This window comes from Pongo abelii, chromosome 1 (genome assembly GCF_028885655.2).
Source record: "Pongo abelii isolate AG06213 chromosome 1, NHGRI_mPonAbe1-v2.0_pri, whole genome shotgun sequence".
Taxonomy (NCBI): domain Eukaryota; kingdom Metazoa; phylum Chordata; class Mammalia; order Primates; family Hominidae; genus Pongo; species Pongo abelii.
The window spans coordinates 194,005,416-194,022,308 of NC_071985.2; the positions used below are offsets into that span (position 1 = coordinate 194,005,416).

A 16,893-nucleotide genomic window follows, 5' to 3' on the forward strand; every position below is an offset into this window, starting at 1 on the left:
CACCTCAGCAATGCCACTGGGAGGGTCCCCCAGTTCTGGCTCAGGCAGAAAGTACCAAATACAATCTCCTCCCATGTTCCCACACGTGGAAACGGAACCCTGACTCCTCGCTGGGCTCCTTCTGCTACCGTGGACCACCTCCGTCTGATGCTGGGAAATGGGGCATTAAAACTACGCTGGAACTGGCCAAAAGCGCTCGAGGCTTCTAGACAGGTCCTCAATACACAGCATGCAATGCCTGCTGCTGCCTCCCAGTGGCTGCTGATTTGAGGGTCCATGGAGGGAATTCATGGGAAAGGCCTAGGTTTGCACAACGTGATTTCTTGGGTTTTCCCAGTAAAATTCTGCTGCCAGTTGTAAGGTTGGGAAGTTCATTCCAGGGCTCCCTGTCAGATTCAGATAGGCTGGGGGGCCCACGCGGGAGATGCTCTCTGTCCGGCCAATGTCCTGATCCCGATCATCTGAGATACATCCTGCCAGGAATCCTCTATGGTGGCCCTGGAAGGAGCCATTGATGTTTGGAGCAAGGTTTCTGGGCAGTACGTTTATTTCCCCCATCTGCAAAATCTGGGACAGTGATCCTATTTTTGAGGGTCCCATAATTTCACTTTTGGGCACGAAGGAGGAGGTTCCTGACTCTGTTCCCTTCTCATGATCTGAAGGCTTTATAAGAATACTGACTTTTCCTCATTCATTTTTCCGGTCACAGCCAGGAATATGAATTAATTCCTTATTCAGTACATTTTAAAGCAGTACTAATGGTGCACAAGTCATTATTTAGGTGCAGGATACACTGAGGTAAGCAAGATGGGGCAGCTCCTGCCCCCGTGGGGTTTACAGGCTTGCAGGGAAGTCAGATAACAAACAGGAAGGTTAACAAACAAGATTAGCCTATGTGCTAAGTGCTAGGAAGCACACAAAGACGGGGGACTGGGAATAACGCAGGGAGTGTGGGGGCTGCCTTATTTATGTTTTTAACTTGATTTTGAAATACTTTAGGATTATTTAGATCTAAAGAAAGTGGCATGAACAGTGCAGAGACTTCACATACATTCTTTCCCTGATAGCTTCCCCTAATGACGGCTTCTTACATAACCAATCTGTAGTATAAGAAAACCAGGAAACTGGGGGGGCGCGGTGGCTCACGCCTATAATCCCAGCACTTTGGGAGGCTGAGGCGGGTGGATCATGAGGTCAGGAGTTCAAGACCAGCCCGGCCAAGATGGTGAAACCCTGTCTCTACTAAAAATACAAAAATTAGCTGGGCGTGGTGGTAGGTGCCTGTAATCCCAGCTACTCGGGAGGCTGAGGCACAGAACTGCTTGAACCTGGGAGGCGGAGGTTGCAGTGAGCCAAGATCGTGCCACTGCACTCTAGCCTGGGTGACAGTGAGACTCCGTTTCAAAAAACAAAAAAACAAAAAAACCAGGAAATTGATACTGTTAACTAAATCCAGACTTTTCTCTAATTTTACTAACTGTCCTACTAATATCCTTTTTCTGTCAAGGATTCAATCTAGGACCCCATGTTATTAATACATGAATACATTTAGTGTCATTTCCCCTGGGGCCTCCGATCTGACTGTTCCTCAGTCTTTCCTTTCCTTTCAACCTTGACACTTTTTTTTTTTTTTTTTTTTTTTGAGACAGGGTCTTGCTCTGTCAGCCAGGCTGGAGTGCAGTGGCGCAGTCACAGCTCACTGCAGCCTCAACCACCTGGGCTCAGGTGATCCTCCCACTTCAGCCTCTGGGGTAGCAGGGACCACAGGTACACTCCACCATGCCCAGCTAATTTTTTTAAAAATTGTTTATTGAGACAAGGGCTCACTATGTTGTCCAGGCTGGTCTTGAACTCCTGGGCTCAAGCAGTCCTCTTGCCTCGGCCTTCCAGAGTGCTGGGATTACAGGCATGAGCCACCATGCCTGGCCTTGATACTTTTGAAGAGTGCTGGTCAGTTATTTGTAGCATGCCCCTCAATTTGAGTTTGTCTCATGTTTAAAATGAAGTTATGGATTTTGAAGAATACCACAGAAGTGTGTGGGGGAAAGAGAAATCAGACTGTTACTGTGTCTCTGTAGAAAAAGGAAGACATAAGAGACTCCATTTTGATCTGTACTAAGAAAAATTCTTCTGCTTTGAGATGCTGTTAATCTGTAACCCTAGCCCCAACACTGTGCTTGCAGAAACATGTACTGTATTGACTCAAGGTTTAATAGACTTAGGGCTGTGCAGGACGTGTTTTGTTAAAAATGTGTTTGCAGGCAGTATGTTTGGTAAAAGTCATTGCCATTCTCCAGTCTTGAGTACCCAGGGACACAATGCACCGTGGAAAGCTGCAGGGACCTCTGCCCAAGAAAGTCTGGGTATTGTCCAAGGTTTCCCCCCACTGAGACAGCCTGAGATATGGCCTCGTGGAAAGGGAAAGACCTGACCAAACCCAGTCCGACACCCGTAAAGGGTCTGTGCTGAGGAGGATTAGTGAAAGAGGAAGGTCTCTTTGCAGTTGAGATAAGAGGAAGACATCTGTCTCCTGCTCGTCCCTGGGATTGGAATGTCGTGGTGTAAAACCTGATTGTACATTCTATTTACTGAGATAGGAGAAAACCGCCTTATAGCTGGAGGCAAGACATGCTGGTGGCAATACTGCTCTTTACTGCATTGAGATGTTTGTGTAAAGTCAAACATAAATCCAGCCTACATGCACATCGAGGCACAGCAACTTTCCTTAAACTTATTTATGACACAGAGTCCTTTGCTCACATGTTTTCCTGCTGACCCTCTCCCCACCATTACCCTATGGTCCTGCCACATCCCCCTTGCTGAGATGGTAGATAGTGATCAATAAATACTGAGGGAACTCAGAGACCAGTGCCGATACAGGTCCTCCATATGCTGAGCGCCGGTCCCCTGGGCCCACTTTTCTTCCTCTGTACTTTGTCTCTGTGTCTTATTTCTTTTCTCAGTCTCTCATCTCCACCTTTCGAGAAATACCCACAGGTGTGGAGGCGCAGGCCCCCTTCATCTGGCACCCAACGTGGGGCTTGAGCCCATGACCCTGAGATTAAGAGTCTCATACTATACTGACTGAGCATGCTGGAGGCAATACTGCTCTTTACTGCATTGAGATGTTTGTGTAAAGTCAAACATAAATCTGGACTACGTGCACATTGAGGCACAGTGCCTTTCCTTAAACTTATTTATGACACAGAGTCCTTTGCTCACATGTTTTCCTGCTGACCCTCTCCCCACCATTACCCTATAGTCCTGCCACATCCCCCTCGCTGAGATGGTAGAGATAGTGATCAATAAATACTGAGGGAACTCAGAGACCAGTGCCGGTACAGGTCCTCCATATGCTGAGCGCTGGTCCCCTGGGCCCACTTTTCTTCCTCTATACTTTGTCTCTCTGTGTCTTATTTCTTTTCTCAGTCTCTCATCTCCACCTTTCGAGAAATACCTACAGGTGTGGAGGGGCAGGCCCCCTTCAAAGTGATATGCCCTTCTCAGAGCATCAAATGGGACAATATGATACCAATCTATCTTATTACTAGTGGCATGAACTTTGATTCCCTGGTTACGGTGGTGTCTGCCAGGTTTCTCCACTGTAATGTCATGATTTTTCATTTTGTAAATAATAAATATCGTGAGGAAAATACTTTTTTTGTTTTGTTTTGTTTTTTGAGACAGGGTCTCATTCTGCCACCCAGGCTGGAGTCCAGTGGTGTGATTATAGCTTACTGCAGTCACATCCTCCCAAACTCAAGTGATCCTCCCACCTCAGCCTCCTGAGCAGTTAAGACTATAAATGGGCCAGGTGCAGTGGCTCCTGCCTATAATCCTAGCACTTTGGGTGGCCGAGGCGGGTGGATCACAAGGTCAGGAGATCGAGACCATCCTGGCCAACATGGTGAAACCTCGTCTCTACTAAAAAACAAAAAATTAGTCAGGCATAGTGGTGTGTGCCTGTAGTCCCAGCTACTCGGGAGGCTGAGGCAGGGGAATCACTTGAACCTGGGAGGTAGAGGTTGCAGTGACCCAAGATTGCACGACTGCACTCCAGCCTGGGAGAGAGAGCGAGACTCCATCTCAAAAAAAAAAAAAAAAAAAAAAAAAGGAAGACTGTAAGCATAGTGCCACTACGCCTGGCTAATTCATTTTTTGTAGAGATGAAATCTCACTATGTTGCCCAGGCTGGTCTTGAACTCTTGGCTCACCTTGCTGGGATCATAGACATGAGCCAATAGTGATTTTCTTTTTCATTTTTTGAGACAGGGTCTCACTTGGTCACCTAGGCTGCAATGCAGTGACGCAACTTCAACCTCCCAGGGCTCAAGGGATCCTCCCACCTCAGCCTGTTGAGCAGCTGGGACTACAGTCATGTACAGTCATGTACAGTCATGTACCACCACACCTGGCTTTTTTTTTGTATTTTTTGTAGAGATGGAGTCTTGCCATTTTGTCCAGGCTGGAATAGTGATTTTCTGTTTCCTTCTTTCCTTCTACATTTATTAACTGGAATTCTTTTGAAAGGAAGACTTGTCCTTTCTTCTACAGTTATTTATTTATTTAAATATTTATTTTCAGACAGAGTCTTGCTCTGTTGCCCAGGCTGGAGTGCAATGACATGATCTTGGCTCACTGCAACCTCCGCTTCCCGGGTTCAAGTTATTCTCCTGCCTCAGCCTCCTGAGTAGTTGGGACTACAGGTGTGTACCACTACGCATGACTAATTTTGTATTTTTTTCAGTAAAGACAAGGTTTCACCATATTGGTCATGCTAGTCTCGAACTCCTGACCTCAGATGATCTGCCTGCCTTGGCCTCCCAAAGTGCTGGGATTACAGGCATGCGACACTGTGCCCAGCCTAATTATTTATTTATATCATTATGGATTCAAGGGTGTTTATTTTATTCTATGGGCTATATCCAATACTATTGTTATCTATTTCATTGCTCAAATTGTTCCAGTTTTGGCCACTGGCAGCTCCTTCAGGTTGGCTCCTGTGTCCTTCTGACCGTCCCCATCATCCTTTTCTGAGCACTTCTAATTGGCACCGCAAGATGCTCTAGGTGCATGCTGGGAGTTTCCATCCCCACCCCTGGAATCCACCATTTCTGCAAGGAGTTCTGTTTTGTTTTGTTTTGCTTTTTGGAGAGATATTTAGAAACCAAGATTTGGGCACTGGGTTGCTCACTGTCCTGGAGTGTCAATACTTTTAGGCCCTTTCAGTGGACAGAGCTAGGAAATATATGTGTGTACATTAATGTGTGCAAAAACACACATCTATATGTATTGGTATATATATATTTTTTATTTTAAATATCTGAGGTCATACTGGCACCTCCAATTCCAGTCCAGTGTGGGGTTTCCTTTTCTTTTTTTTTTTTTTTTGAGACAGTCTCACTCTGTCAGCCAGGCTGGAGTGCAGTGGCGCAATCTCAGCTCACTGCAACCTCTGCTGCCTGGGTTCAAGCGATTCTCCTGCCTCAGCCTCCCAAGTAGCTGGGATTACAAGTGCCTGCCACTGAGCCCAGCTAACTTTTGTATTTTCAGTAGAGACAGGGTTTCCCCATCTTGGCCAGGCTGGTCTTGAACTCCTGACCTCATGATCCACCCGCCTCGGCCTCCCAAAGTGCTGGGATTATAGGCGTGAGCCATCGCACCTGGCCCAGTGTGGGGTTTCTTTAGATGTGATGTTTGAGAAGGCCTCGTGAGTAAGATACTGTAAGATCAGACCTGAACACTTCTGGGCATTGCTGGCAGGAATGCAAAATGGCACAAACTCTAGGGTAGGAAATCTGGCAGTAATCTAGCAAAATGATACATGCTGTGACTCAGAAATGTACTTCCAAGAAAATGTCCCAGCTGGCTGTGATGGCTCACGTCTGTAACCCCATCACTTTGGGAGGCCAAGGCAGGAGGACCACTTGAGGCCAGGAATTCAAGATCAGCCTGGGCAACATAGGGAGGCCCTGTCTCTAGAAAAATTTTTTAAATTATCCAGGCATCAGAGGTTGCAGTAAGCTGAGATCACATCATTGCACTTTAGCTCTTTGTTTTGAGGCAGAGTGAGACCCTGTCTCAAAACAAAACAAACAAACAAACAAAATTAACCAGACACGATGGCACTTTGCTTATAGTCTATTCAGGAGGCTGAGGTAGGAGGATGGCTTGAGCCTGGGAGGTCGAGACTGCAGTGAGCTGTCATTGTGCCATGGCACTCCAGGGTGAGACTCTGTCTCAAAAAAAGAAAAAGAAAAAAGCAAGGTGAACAGTACAGATAATATACCCCTTGCTACAGTTTGGATGTGTTTTATCCCTGACAAAACTCAGGTTGAAATTTGATCCCTAATGTAGCTGTGATGGGAGGTGGGACCTAGTGGAAGGTGTCTGGGTCATGGGGATGAACCCCTCATAGACTAATGCCATGGAGGAGGGGGCCAGTGGGTGGGTTTCCCTCTCAGGGGAATGGATTATTTCCCTAGACGGGGGAGGCTGTTAAAAAGTCTGGCTTGCTCTCTTGCTTCCTCTCACCACATGCTCTCTTTGCACACACCCACTGTCCTTCCACTTTCTGCCATGAATTGAAGTAGCCTGAGGCTCTCTCTCACCAGATGCAGCTGCCCAGCCTTGAGCCTTTCAGCCACTAGAATTGTATGCCAAATAAACCTGTTTTCGGCTGGGCGTGGTGACTTACGCCTGTAATCCCAGCACTTTGGGAGGCTGAAGTGGGTGGATCACCTGAGGTCAGGAGGTTGAGACCAGCCTGGCCAACACGGTGAAACCCCGTCTCTACTAAAAATACAAAAAATTAGCCAGGTGTGGTGGCGGGCGCCTGTAGTCCCAGCTACTTGGGAGGCTGAGGCAGGAGAATCTCTTGAACTCTGGAGGTAGAGGTTGCAGTGAGCTGAAACTGTACCACTGCACTCCAGCCAGGGTGACAGAGCAAGACTCCGTCTCAAAATAAAATAAAATAAAATAAACCTCTTATTTTTTTTTTTTGGTAAATTACTCAGCCTTAGGGAGTCTGTTACAGCAACACAAGATGGAATAAGACAAACTTGTATCTAATAAAGGGTGAGCCCATCATCATCATCACCATCAAACACGGGTCGCCTTGAACAGGTTTCTCAACTGTGGCACCACTGACATTTTGGCCAAATAATTCTTTGTTGTAGGGGCTGTTCTGTGTACTGCAGGATGTTTAGCAGCATCCCTGGCCTCTGCCCCTTAGCCGACAGCAGCACTCCCTTCCCCTCCCCATTTGCAACAACTAAAAAGGTCTCCAGATATTGCCAAATGTTTCCTGGGAGGCAAGATTGTCAGTAGTGGAGAAACATTGCCTTTCAAAAATGCTAGGGATCCATTCATTAGTCTAAAACCTGGAAAGTAAGGGGAAAAAATACCCTCGACTGTAGGAGAAGGAACCAGTTGTGTGAAGATGTGGACAGCCTTCTAGGCAGAGGGAACAGTGGATACAAAGGCTCTACATGTTTGAGAAACATCAAGGAGGCTGGTGTGGCTGGAATCTAGTGGTCAGGGGGCCGAGGTGTACGAGGAGGTTGGAGTGACAGGCTAGGCCAGTTCATCTCCAAGAAATCGTTTCTCACCCTCCAAGAACTCAGCACAGTGATTCAAAGAAGCCCTGTTACTTGGGAAGAACTTCAAAACTTCAATTGCTGCCAACCAATATTGTGACAGTGCACGACCTTGGGAGGTGAGAAGTCACTTGGGCCACAGTGCGCCTGTAGAGCTGTCTGCAGCCAACAGGGACTGGTGACAGCCAGTTCCAGTGAGACACACCGGCTGGGGCACTTGGCTCAGAATCCAGGATAGACAATGCCACCCACGCGGAGCTGCACATGGGAGGCAGAAAAGGTTACTTTCTGAAGCACCTCACTGTGGCTCTGGGAAAACAAACAATCAGAGAGCCCTCAGCCTCCTCCTCCAGCCTCGGATAAAGCAACCTCCGGACACTGCTCTTCCAGGAAAGGCCACTGTGGGCAGGAGGTGGCCTTCACCGGGCATGGCCACCAGTCACTCCAGGCTAGGCCTCCAGATGCCAAACCCTGCGACCCTCAGCCCGACATCAACAAGGGCTCTGGCTATTTTTGTGCCCTGGGCAATTTAGTCTCACTCAGACAACCTAAATCTGTCTTATTTCTGACCAAAAAATGAGACTTCAAAAGACACCCTCATCCTCCAGCTCAGAACAGAATCCTGTGGCCTGTGACCCGTCCCATCTCCCCTCAGACCCTCCCCGGCCCCGAAGGGCCCACAGGAAGAGTGTCCCAGGACCCTCCCTGTGCTGGCCCTGTCATCGGTCCCTCGGGCCTCTTGTGCCTTCTGCCTGCAGATGCCTCCCACAGAGTCCCTCCTGGAAGCTGCTCTCCCCGGGCGGCCCCGTCCCTCTGAGTCCGACTGAGAAGCCTCCCAGTCCTCAGACCCCAGGCAGGTCAGGCTTTCAGCCTCTCCCGGCCCCCATGCCAGGGCTTGCTGTCTCTGGTTCAGCTGTTCCTCTGGACGGCCAGCCCTGGGAGGGCCGGGACGGAGCCACGTGGGGGGACATGGGAGGCTCGCATGTCGGCTCATCGGCCGCCGTGTTCTGGGGCCCCAGAGCAGGGGTGCCCCGGCCCCTTCTTCCAAGGGCCTCTTGTCCCCAGGACAGCGGCTCAGTGTCCGGCACTCAGAGCCCTTTGGGCTGGGTGTCACTGCCAGTCTGGGTGTGGCTACCATGTCCCCGTGTGACTCCATCAGAAGCCACCGACATTCTTGTTGCTGTGGACCTGCCTCCTCTCCCAGCCTGGCCCCTGGGGGCGGACAGCGGCTCCCCCAGAGCCCCGGGGTGCATGGGCCGGGCCTGCCTGGCTGGTCCCACAGGCAGCAAAGGCGGAGGGGCAGGGGCACTTCAGACCCAAAAGAAGGCTTGGGCCCCACAGCCTCTGCAGGCCAAGGGAAGGCGGGACTCATGACCTGTTGGTCCTAAAGGGGCTTCTCCCACCCAGAAATCTCAGCACCGCCTCGAGGCGGGCCCAGGGCTCCATGCTGAGGTATTTCCAGCCGGGTCTCATCACTGGCTTGCTTCAAGGGCTGTTTCCATAAATGGTGCTGCTCTCATAATTACCGGTCCAGGCCTCAGACAGTTCTGGACCCCAAATTAAAAGGGAACACCCACACACGCCACCACATCAAGCCCGCCAAGGCCAAGAATAGATCCCAGGAGATGTGAGCAAGAAAGACGCAATTCCTCTAGTGAAATCCCGGGAAAGAATGAACTGTGGGAATTTTCCAGAAAGAAGCGGTCAGGGTGACACATCCTCTCGTCTATGGGAAAGAGGTTCCGGGAGGAGGGGGGGCTGGGTGCACCTCCCCACCCTGTGCCTCAGCCGGAAGAGCCCCCATCAGCAGGCAGGGGGTGGGGACATTCTTTGGTCAGAGCTGGAAAGGCCTTCAGGCAACCCTGCAGAGATGGGGAAACTGAGGCCAAGGAGGGGCAGAGGGTTTCCAGGGTTAGATTAGAGGCCCATGTCAGAATAGAGAGGCCTGTGATGTGGATGTTCACGCTTGGGGCCAGTGTGAAATGAGTGGCCCTGGAGTTCAACGGGACATATTGGGATGTGGGGGTCACCCGTCAACAACACCCTCCTATCAACAGACACCCGAGAATGCCCGTGAAGCCACCTTCCTCCAGGCAGGGCCCTGTGGGGACTTGGGGTCCCAGGGGAGGGCCCAGGGAGCTATGGCACCCATTGTCGGCCCCCACACAGACAGGGAGGGCCGGCCCCACTCTGTCCCACCTGACCAGGCCCAGGCTCCTCCTGGCTCTCCCTGCCTCCTGCTGGGTTCCTCTTTCCCTCAACTTCCTGCCACGGGGTGGGGGGCGGGAGCAGGGGCAGGGAAGAGTCAGATTTAGTCCTGTTCTCAGGTTGTTCAGGGGTTGCTGGGGAGTAGGAGAAAGAGGGGCTAGGTGGGCCCCTGGGTCACACAGGCATAAAGCGACTGGAATCCTAAGAGAAGTGCATGCAATGCAGGTGGGGCTTCTGCCTGGAAAGAGCCTGTCCCTATGGGATTGTGGGGTAGGGGCAGAGAGATTTATGGAAACCCTGACCCACCTTCATTTAAAAGTGGGTGGAGTTTTCGCATGCAAAAATGGAGGTAAGTGTATTCTATGAAGGAGCTACCCAACGAGCAATGGCGCAGAAGTGGGGCACAATCGATCAGCCCCCATTTGTGAAGTTCCTACTGTGTGTCGGCCTCCAGCTGGCCACACTGCACGCAACCCCAGGAGGCTGGATCACTTACCTTGTCTCAAAGGTGTGGAAACTGAGTTTCAGGGACTTTAAGCAAGCTGCTCAACATCGCACAGCTCCCAAATGGCAAACGCAAGATTAAAATCCCTGCTTTAATATATCCACAGAGGGATGTAGATAAAAGTGTTCAGAACAACCCGAATGTCCGTAACAATGGATGGACTGTGGTATGTATATTCATGCAATGGAATACAACTCATTTACGAAAAAAAGAACTACAGATACAACAACATGGAGGAAAATGGAAAAAGAAGTATGCTGAGCCAAAGACTAGACTCAAGAGTACGCACTATAAGATTCCATTTATGTGAAGTTCAAAGAACAGGCCATGGCAATGAAAATCAGAAAGTAGTTGCTGGAGGGACTGTCTGGTAGGAATGGGGCTCCCTAGGGGCACCCAAGTTACATGCTTCTGCAGAATCTGAATTTTGTAGAATGAGCATGCATTATTTCTATAAATCCCCCCAAAATAAAAATACTTTAACAACAGGCTTCTCAGCTTACAATACACATTCACATTTAGTTCAATTCGACAGCGCTTACTGCATCTAATGATAGGCGGGGACCTGGCCTGGGGTGGAGGCAGCTGCTGTGTCTAACATGGAGGCAGGGAGACAACCTGCTGTGTGGCCTTAGGAAAACCACCTAACTGCTCTGAGCCTCATTCTCCTCTCTTTCAAACACAGATGTGACAGCAATTGTTAGACATCAATGAAGGAAGAGATGCGGAGGTTCTGGGCACGTGGGCATCGCTGGGTAGCATCTCACACAAGCCCGCAACAGCCCCGTAAGATGAGTATCTCCATTTTACAGAGGAGGAAACTGAGGCTTGGGGAGGTTGACTGGAAAGCCCAGATCACACTGAGATCAGGTGTCGGTGTCAGGATGCAAATTTCGTGTGGGTGGGTCTCAGGTCAGAAACCCCCAATCTAGCCCTGTCTGTCCTGCCATTGTTCAGCCCCTCCTGTTTTCAGATGGGGAGTTGCTGTTTAGCACACCCGACAATTACCTTTAGGGCTCATGTATGTATTATGTGTCTCTCACACTAGAAAGTCATCTCCCTGAGGGCAGGAACTTTACTTTTTTCATTGTTGTATCCCCAACAACTAGAACTCTGCCTGGTCCGTGGTAGGCGCTACAGAACTATTTGATGGATGAATGAATGGGAAAATGAAAGAGGTCCCTAGTAAAGAACCAAAGGAAGTGGCCCTGGGGCCCACGGAGATGGTGCCACCCTTCCAGGTCACACGGCTGGCAAGGGCAGAGCAGGACCCGGGCCAGGTCCTGAATTCCCACTCAGTCCTGCTTCTCCCAAATCCAGATGGCTCTGTTCATCAACATCCCTGTCCATGGCCACCAGAGACCACAGGAGCAAATCTGTCTGGTTCAGGAAGGGATCAGGACAAAAATGAAGCTGCCTGCATTCTGATCCTGGCTGGACTTCTGCCTGCTAGTCCTGCTTATGCCTCAGTTTCTCAATCTGGAACATAGGCACCTGCCTCTCCGCTGACGTGGGTGGAGAAGGATTCAGAAGGAGTGTGCAGAGGTGGTCCTTCCTGCCATCCTTCCTCCCTCAGGAGGGGCCGGGCCGGCCTGAGGCCCTGGGGCCAAGGCATGGCGGTGTTGTGGGAAGGCGCCTGGGCCACAGAGCCACAGGTCAGGGCTGGGAGGCACCTTGCTTTTCTGACGCCATCACCGTAGAATGGACGAGAAAGCAGAGGCCCAGGGAAGGGAAGGGCCGTGGCTCAGGACATGCAGGAGTTAACGGTGGGCCCAGGCAGCACAAGAACCTGGGTCCTGCCTCCCAGCTCAGGGCTCTCCCCTCCCTGAGCCCAGAGAGACCAGGGACAGAATCCAACCGCTCCATCACTGTCCTGCCCAAGAGAGCCCAGGTCTACAGGCTGATATGGATGACAGGCCAGGCGGGGCCCCGGCTCTGACCCCAGCCCTGGCCTCCCAGTGCAGGCTCTGAACATCAGGACGCAGGCTTGGCTTCCTAAAGCACCTGCTCTGCACGGAGACATGGTGGGAGGCCTGTGAGAGCCCCGCCCCCTGGGTTCCACAGGCTGCCATCAAGAGTTGGGCCCTACGGGCACCAGGCCTGGCTATTCAGGAGTCAGATGAGGCTGATAGGAGAGGTGGAGCTGGCGGGAGCAGGTGTGGGAGCCTGGGTGTGGGCGGTGACACCACAGCGACCCTGCTATTAGATCCCGTGGTGGCTCTCGGGCTGCCAACCTTCAGGGGCCTCCAAACACTGAGAGCATCCTGGTATGTGTCTATCTACTCCCCACCCACCCCGCCCCATCCAGCCTCAGTAATTACCAGTTAAAGCTACTCTCAGAGAGTTCTACTAGTGCAGTTAGCCCAGCAGAATAAAGAAGGCCTTTCTGACAGCTGGCTGCGCCCACCCACAGCCTGGGCTTCCACTAACAACAATCTGCTTGTTAATCCCACGGCACTGGAGACCCTGAGTTTTCATGAAATGCTCAGAGCTGGTGTGGGAAGAAGCTGGGATTTGGAATCCACAGCCGTGGATGTCACCTTGGATGTGCTGTGTGGCCCTGGGCTGGCCATTTAATCTCTCTGAGCGCATGAAACGGGGCTGGCAAAACAGTCTCACATGAATTAAATGAGGAATTGTAAGGCTGTGAAAGTTCACACGTGGCCAGGCATGGTGGTTCATGCCTGTAATCCCAGCACTTTGGGAGGCTGAGGTGGGAGGATCGCTTGAGTTCAGGAGTTCAAGACCAGTCTGGGCAATACAGTGAGACTCCCCATCTCTACAAGAAATATTTAAAAATTATCTGGGTGTGGTGGTGTGTGACTGTAGCCCTAGCTACTGGGGAGGCTGAGGTAGGAAGATTGCTGGAGCCCGGGAATTAGAGGTTGCAGTGAGCTATAATCGCATCACTACACTCCAGCCTGGGGAATGCAGTGAAACTCTGCCTCTTAAAACAAAACAAAACAAAACAAAAAAAAAAAAAAAGAAAGAAAAGAAAAAAGAAAGAAAGAAAAGAAAAGAAAAGAAAAAGTTCACACGCTACTTTTCATTTTAAAAATAAGTACAAACACCTTTGATTGGCTTTTAGAGTTAATTTCTGGGTTTCACCTGTACAAGACATGTGGAGATGTTCCTGTCACCTCCACACTAAGGCTGGGCCACAGCTGGGAGGCCAACAGTGCCCAGGTCCAGGTTCACCCTCTGAGGGGAGCAGCACAGGCTTTCTACTCCCGCCCCTCTACCAATCACACAACAACCCTGAGGACAGATCACTAGGCACCTCCTTTTACAAGGAGCAACCAAGGCTGAGAGGGTGAAGAACTTCCCTAAGGTCACACAGAGGGGTAGGCCCTGCCCCATTCACAGCAACAGCTCCACCAGGCTGTGCATGCCTTGACCCAGGGGATGCCAGGGGAGGTAGGATGTGGGCTGGGTGGTGACTCATTCTGATGGGCGGCTCCCTGGGGACATTCTTGGATGACTCTATCCACAACTCTTCTTGGTCCTGAGCCCAGGGTCAGCCTGTCCTAATGACAGAGCCCCAGCCCCAGCTTCACAGATGGTCTCCTCTGTCCCACATCCCCACCCTGTCCTCTAACTACAAAGGCAGCATCCAGATCCCACCGGCCAGTGTCCTGTGCCTGGCACTGGGCGCTCAGCGATGGTGAACGGCTGCCTTCTGCTGCTCGCCCTCGCCACCAGCTCTGGGTTGCGGGAAGCAGAGGCTTGGCCATGCCCTCTTCTGCCCTAGTGTAGGAAGCAAATGGCTGATGGCCCCACAAAACCTGCTGCAGCTCAGTCCCCTGTGTTCCTCAGCCCAGACTCCTCAGAAAGCTCTCTGCACCCTGAAAGCCTGACCTGACAACAGAAATGTCATCTCATTGAGCCTTGGATGGACAGTCAGGCTTCCTGGGCCTGTCCTGGCTCAGCGGCATAGAGGCTGCGCTGTCCTAGGCATGGTGCCACCTCTCTGAGCCTCACTGTTCTCATCTGGGAGATGGGGATGAAGACCATGGCTGTTACCAGGGTTGTCGGGAGGATGAAGAATTAATGATGCTGTCTGTGGAGGGAGGCTGGTGGCTGGGGCAGGTACCCACTCCCTGCTCTCAGCCCCATAGCTCCCCCACTTCGGGCTGAGCTGTGGTCCTTGGCTCCCAGACCCCGGCCTGTCACTAGCCACAGACAGGAGACAAAGCAGATGGGGGACCTTACCAACAGTAACTACACGACCATAGGCCAAAGAGTTTAGTATTGGAAAAGAAAAATCTGAGATCTTAAGGAATAAATAGCTCCAGGGTTTGATACAAATTGTTTGCAGACAGGAAAAGCCCGGCTTTGTCTGGGAGAACACAGTGGGTCCAGCTGCCCATTGGGCCATTCCACAGGACCAGACACTCACCCTATACCAGGCCACATGCCAAGTGCAGGGCCCAGGGTGACAAGGCCACAGTCCCTGCCCCACGGAGCTGAGTCTGCTCCTTCTCCAGCCGCTCCCCTGACAGCTGCACCCCACCCAGGCTCCGCACAGGGAAGAGTCTGCTGTGGACTCAGGGCACGCGACTCAGCTCTGGTCACTCTGATGATGTGACCACAGGTTTCCACGCTGAACTTTGTCCCTCTCCTCAGTACTGCCCTTATCACAGTGACAGCATCCCGGCCTCTGTTTACTCACCTGTCTCCCCAGGACCAGGCTGTCTTCCCGGGGCAGCCCAGGTGGGCAAAGACATCACCTGATTCTTACTCCTGGGTGTGTTTGGGGCAGGATGAAGGCAGCGCCTGGGAGTCCACAGTCCCCCACACTCTGCTCCTGACCACCCCGCAGCCCACGGGGCCCCCATGACCCTTAGACCTTCCCTAACCACGGCGGTCCCACTCCCCTGTGGTTCGCGTCCACCGTCTGTGACTCCCGGTTCGGCCAGGGCCCGGCACCGCCCGCGGATGCGCGCACTCTCCCCTGCAGCCAGTTTACTCCGAGGATCCCCGCGCGGGCGGCCGCACTCACCCATGTTGACGAAGCTCATGACCAGGTCGGCACGGCCCAGGCGCCGCTCCGCGGGCGCGCCGTCGTCGTCGTCGTCGCCAGCCATGGCGTGGTACAGGTCCAGCATGAAGAGCGGCGCGGACGCGGGCAGCCGGGAGGCGGCGGGTGGCGCGCGGGGCCGGGGCCGCCCGGGTAGCCCGAGCACCGCCAGGATCTCGCGCTGCACGTCCCGGCGCTCGCGCGCGCCCAGACGTCGCTGGGGACAGCCGGGCTGGGGTCGCGGGCCGGGGCCGCCCCCGCCCAGCGCGCACAACGCCAGGCCCAGGAGCCAGAGCGGGCCGGGGAGCGCGGCCATGGCGGGCCGGGGGCGCTCAGCGGGCGCGCATCAGCTCCGCGGCCACCCCTGGGCCCGGGGACGCCCCGACGGCGAACGGGGAGCTGAGTTCGGCGAGCAGGGGGCGGGGCTCGGCGGGCAGCGTCTGCAGCCTCAGCGCGGTCCCTGGAGCGCCCCCCGCGCGGCACCTGCCCCGGCTCCGGGACAAGCGGACGCTGACGCGGACGCGGACGCGGACGCCAACGCTTCGAGGCCGGGGCTGCTCTGAGGACTGGGACTGTCAGCCAATCCGTCTGTCGCCGCCGTTCCCACCAGTCCGGCTATGGCTGCGGTCCGCGCAGCGCAGGGGCAACGGGCGAGCTCCGGCAGCGACCCGGGCGGCGCGATTCCCGCGAGTCCTTCCCCCGGCTCAGCCGTCGGTGCCACCCGCCCACCCCCGGGACTGACCAATGGGGGCGCGGGGGCGGGGCCTGGGTGCGGAGGCCGCGCCCGCGAGGGGCCCGGGGCGGCTGCCGGTGTTGGCGGGTGGGGCGACCCCGAGGTGCGACCTCGGCGTGGCTGGCGGGTGGTCCGGTCGAGGAGCCCGCAGCCTGGGCGTCAGCGTGGTCAGGGCCGTCGTGGCTCCCGCCGCGGGCCTCGGCGCAGAGATCCTAAGGCCGCGGCGCCGTCCTAGTCCCGCCAGTGGTGCCACCCGGCCGCCCCGCCGTGGTGTGCCGGGGTCGCCACCGGGCCCGACACGCGGCCGTAGCCCCGTCTGGAGAGCCGGGCGGTGCCAGCCAAGCCCCGCGGGCGGGGCACGTTCCTCTGCCCGCAGCGGCCGGCCCGGGTTCCGGCCACCGCGGCCCCTCACCGCCTCCTGGCGCCTTCCCCGTGGCCCCTGCATGCGCTTCTGCGGGCGCCTCCTTCCCGGCACCTGCTCGGCTGCTTCTCCCTGCGTCCCCCACCTGGCTCCCGCGTGAGCCCGGGCAGCGCCTCAGTCGGGCCGCCCCCGCCAGCCGTCGCTGTGCGCCATGCGTTCCCGGTACTGATCCAGCTTTGCGCAGGAGGCTCCTCCTCCTGCCTCCAGCCGGGCCAGAAGTTCTGGGGCCTTCCCGAGCACTCGGGAGCCACGTGTGCACATCTTCTCAGTCCCCACGGCCCCGGTGCAGGCCTGGCAAGAGAAGGATCCCCGCGGAAACGTCTCGACTGACTCAGTCCCTTTCTGCACACCCTGCTCTTCCCTGGGCGCGCTCTCGCCTCACATAATTATTCCTGTGTGGTTCAGGCG

At 53.8% G+C, this 16,893-nt stretch overlaps 1 protein-coding gene across 1 annotated transcript in view; it reads right to left on the reverse strand.

Annotated features, from left to right (window-relative positions):
- The window catches only part of BMP8A (bone morphogenetic protein 8a), a 35,875-nt gene extending 19,864 nt beyond the window's left edge, over positions 1–16,011 (reverse strand). The window contains exon 1 of the mRNA XM_024248105.3: positions 15,314–16,011. Within this exon, the coding sequence (XP_024103873.2) occupies positions 15,314–15,647 (334 nt within the window). The 5' untranslated portion in view covers positions 15,648–16,011. The remainder of the gene's footprint in view (positions 1–15,313) is intronic.
- Between the last annotated feature and the right edge of the window lie 882 nt (positions 16,012–16,893).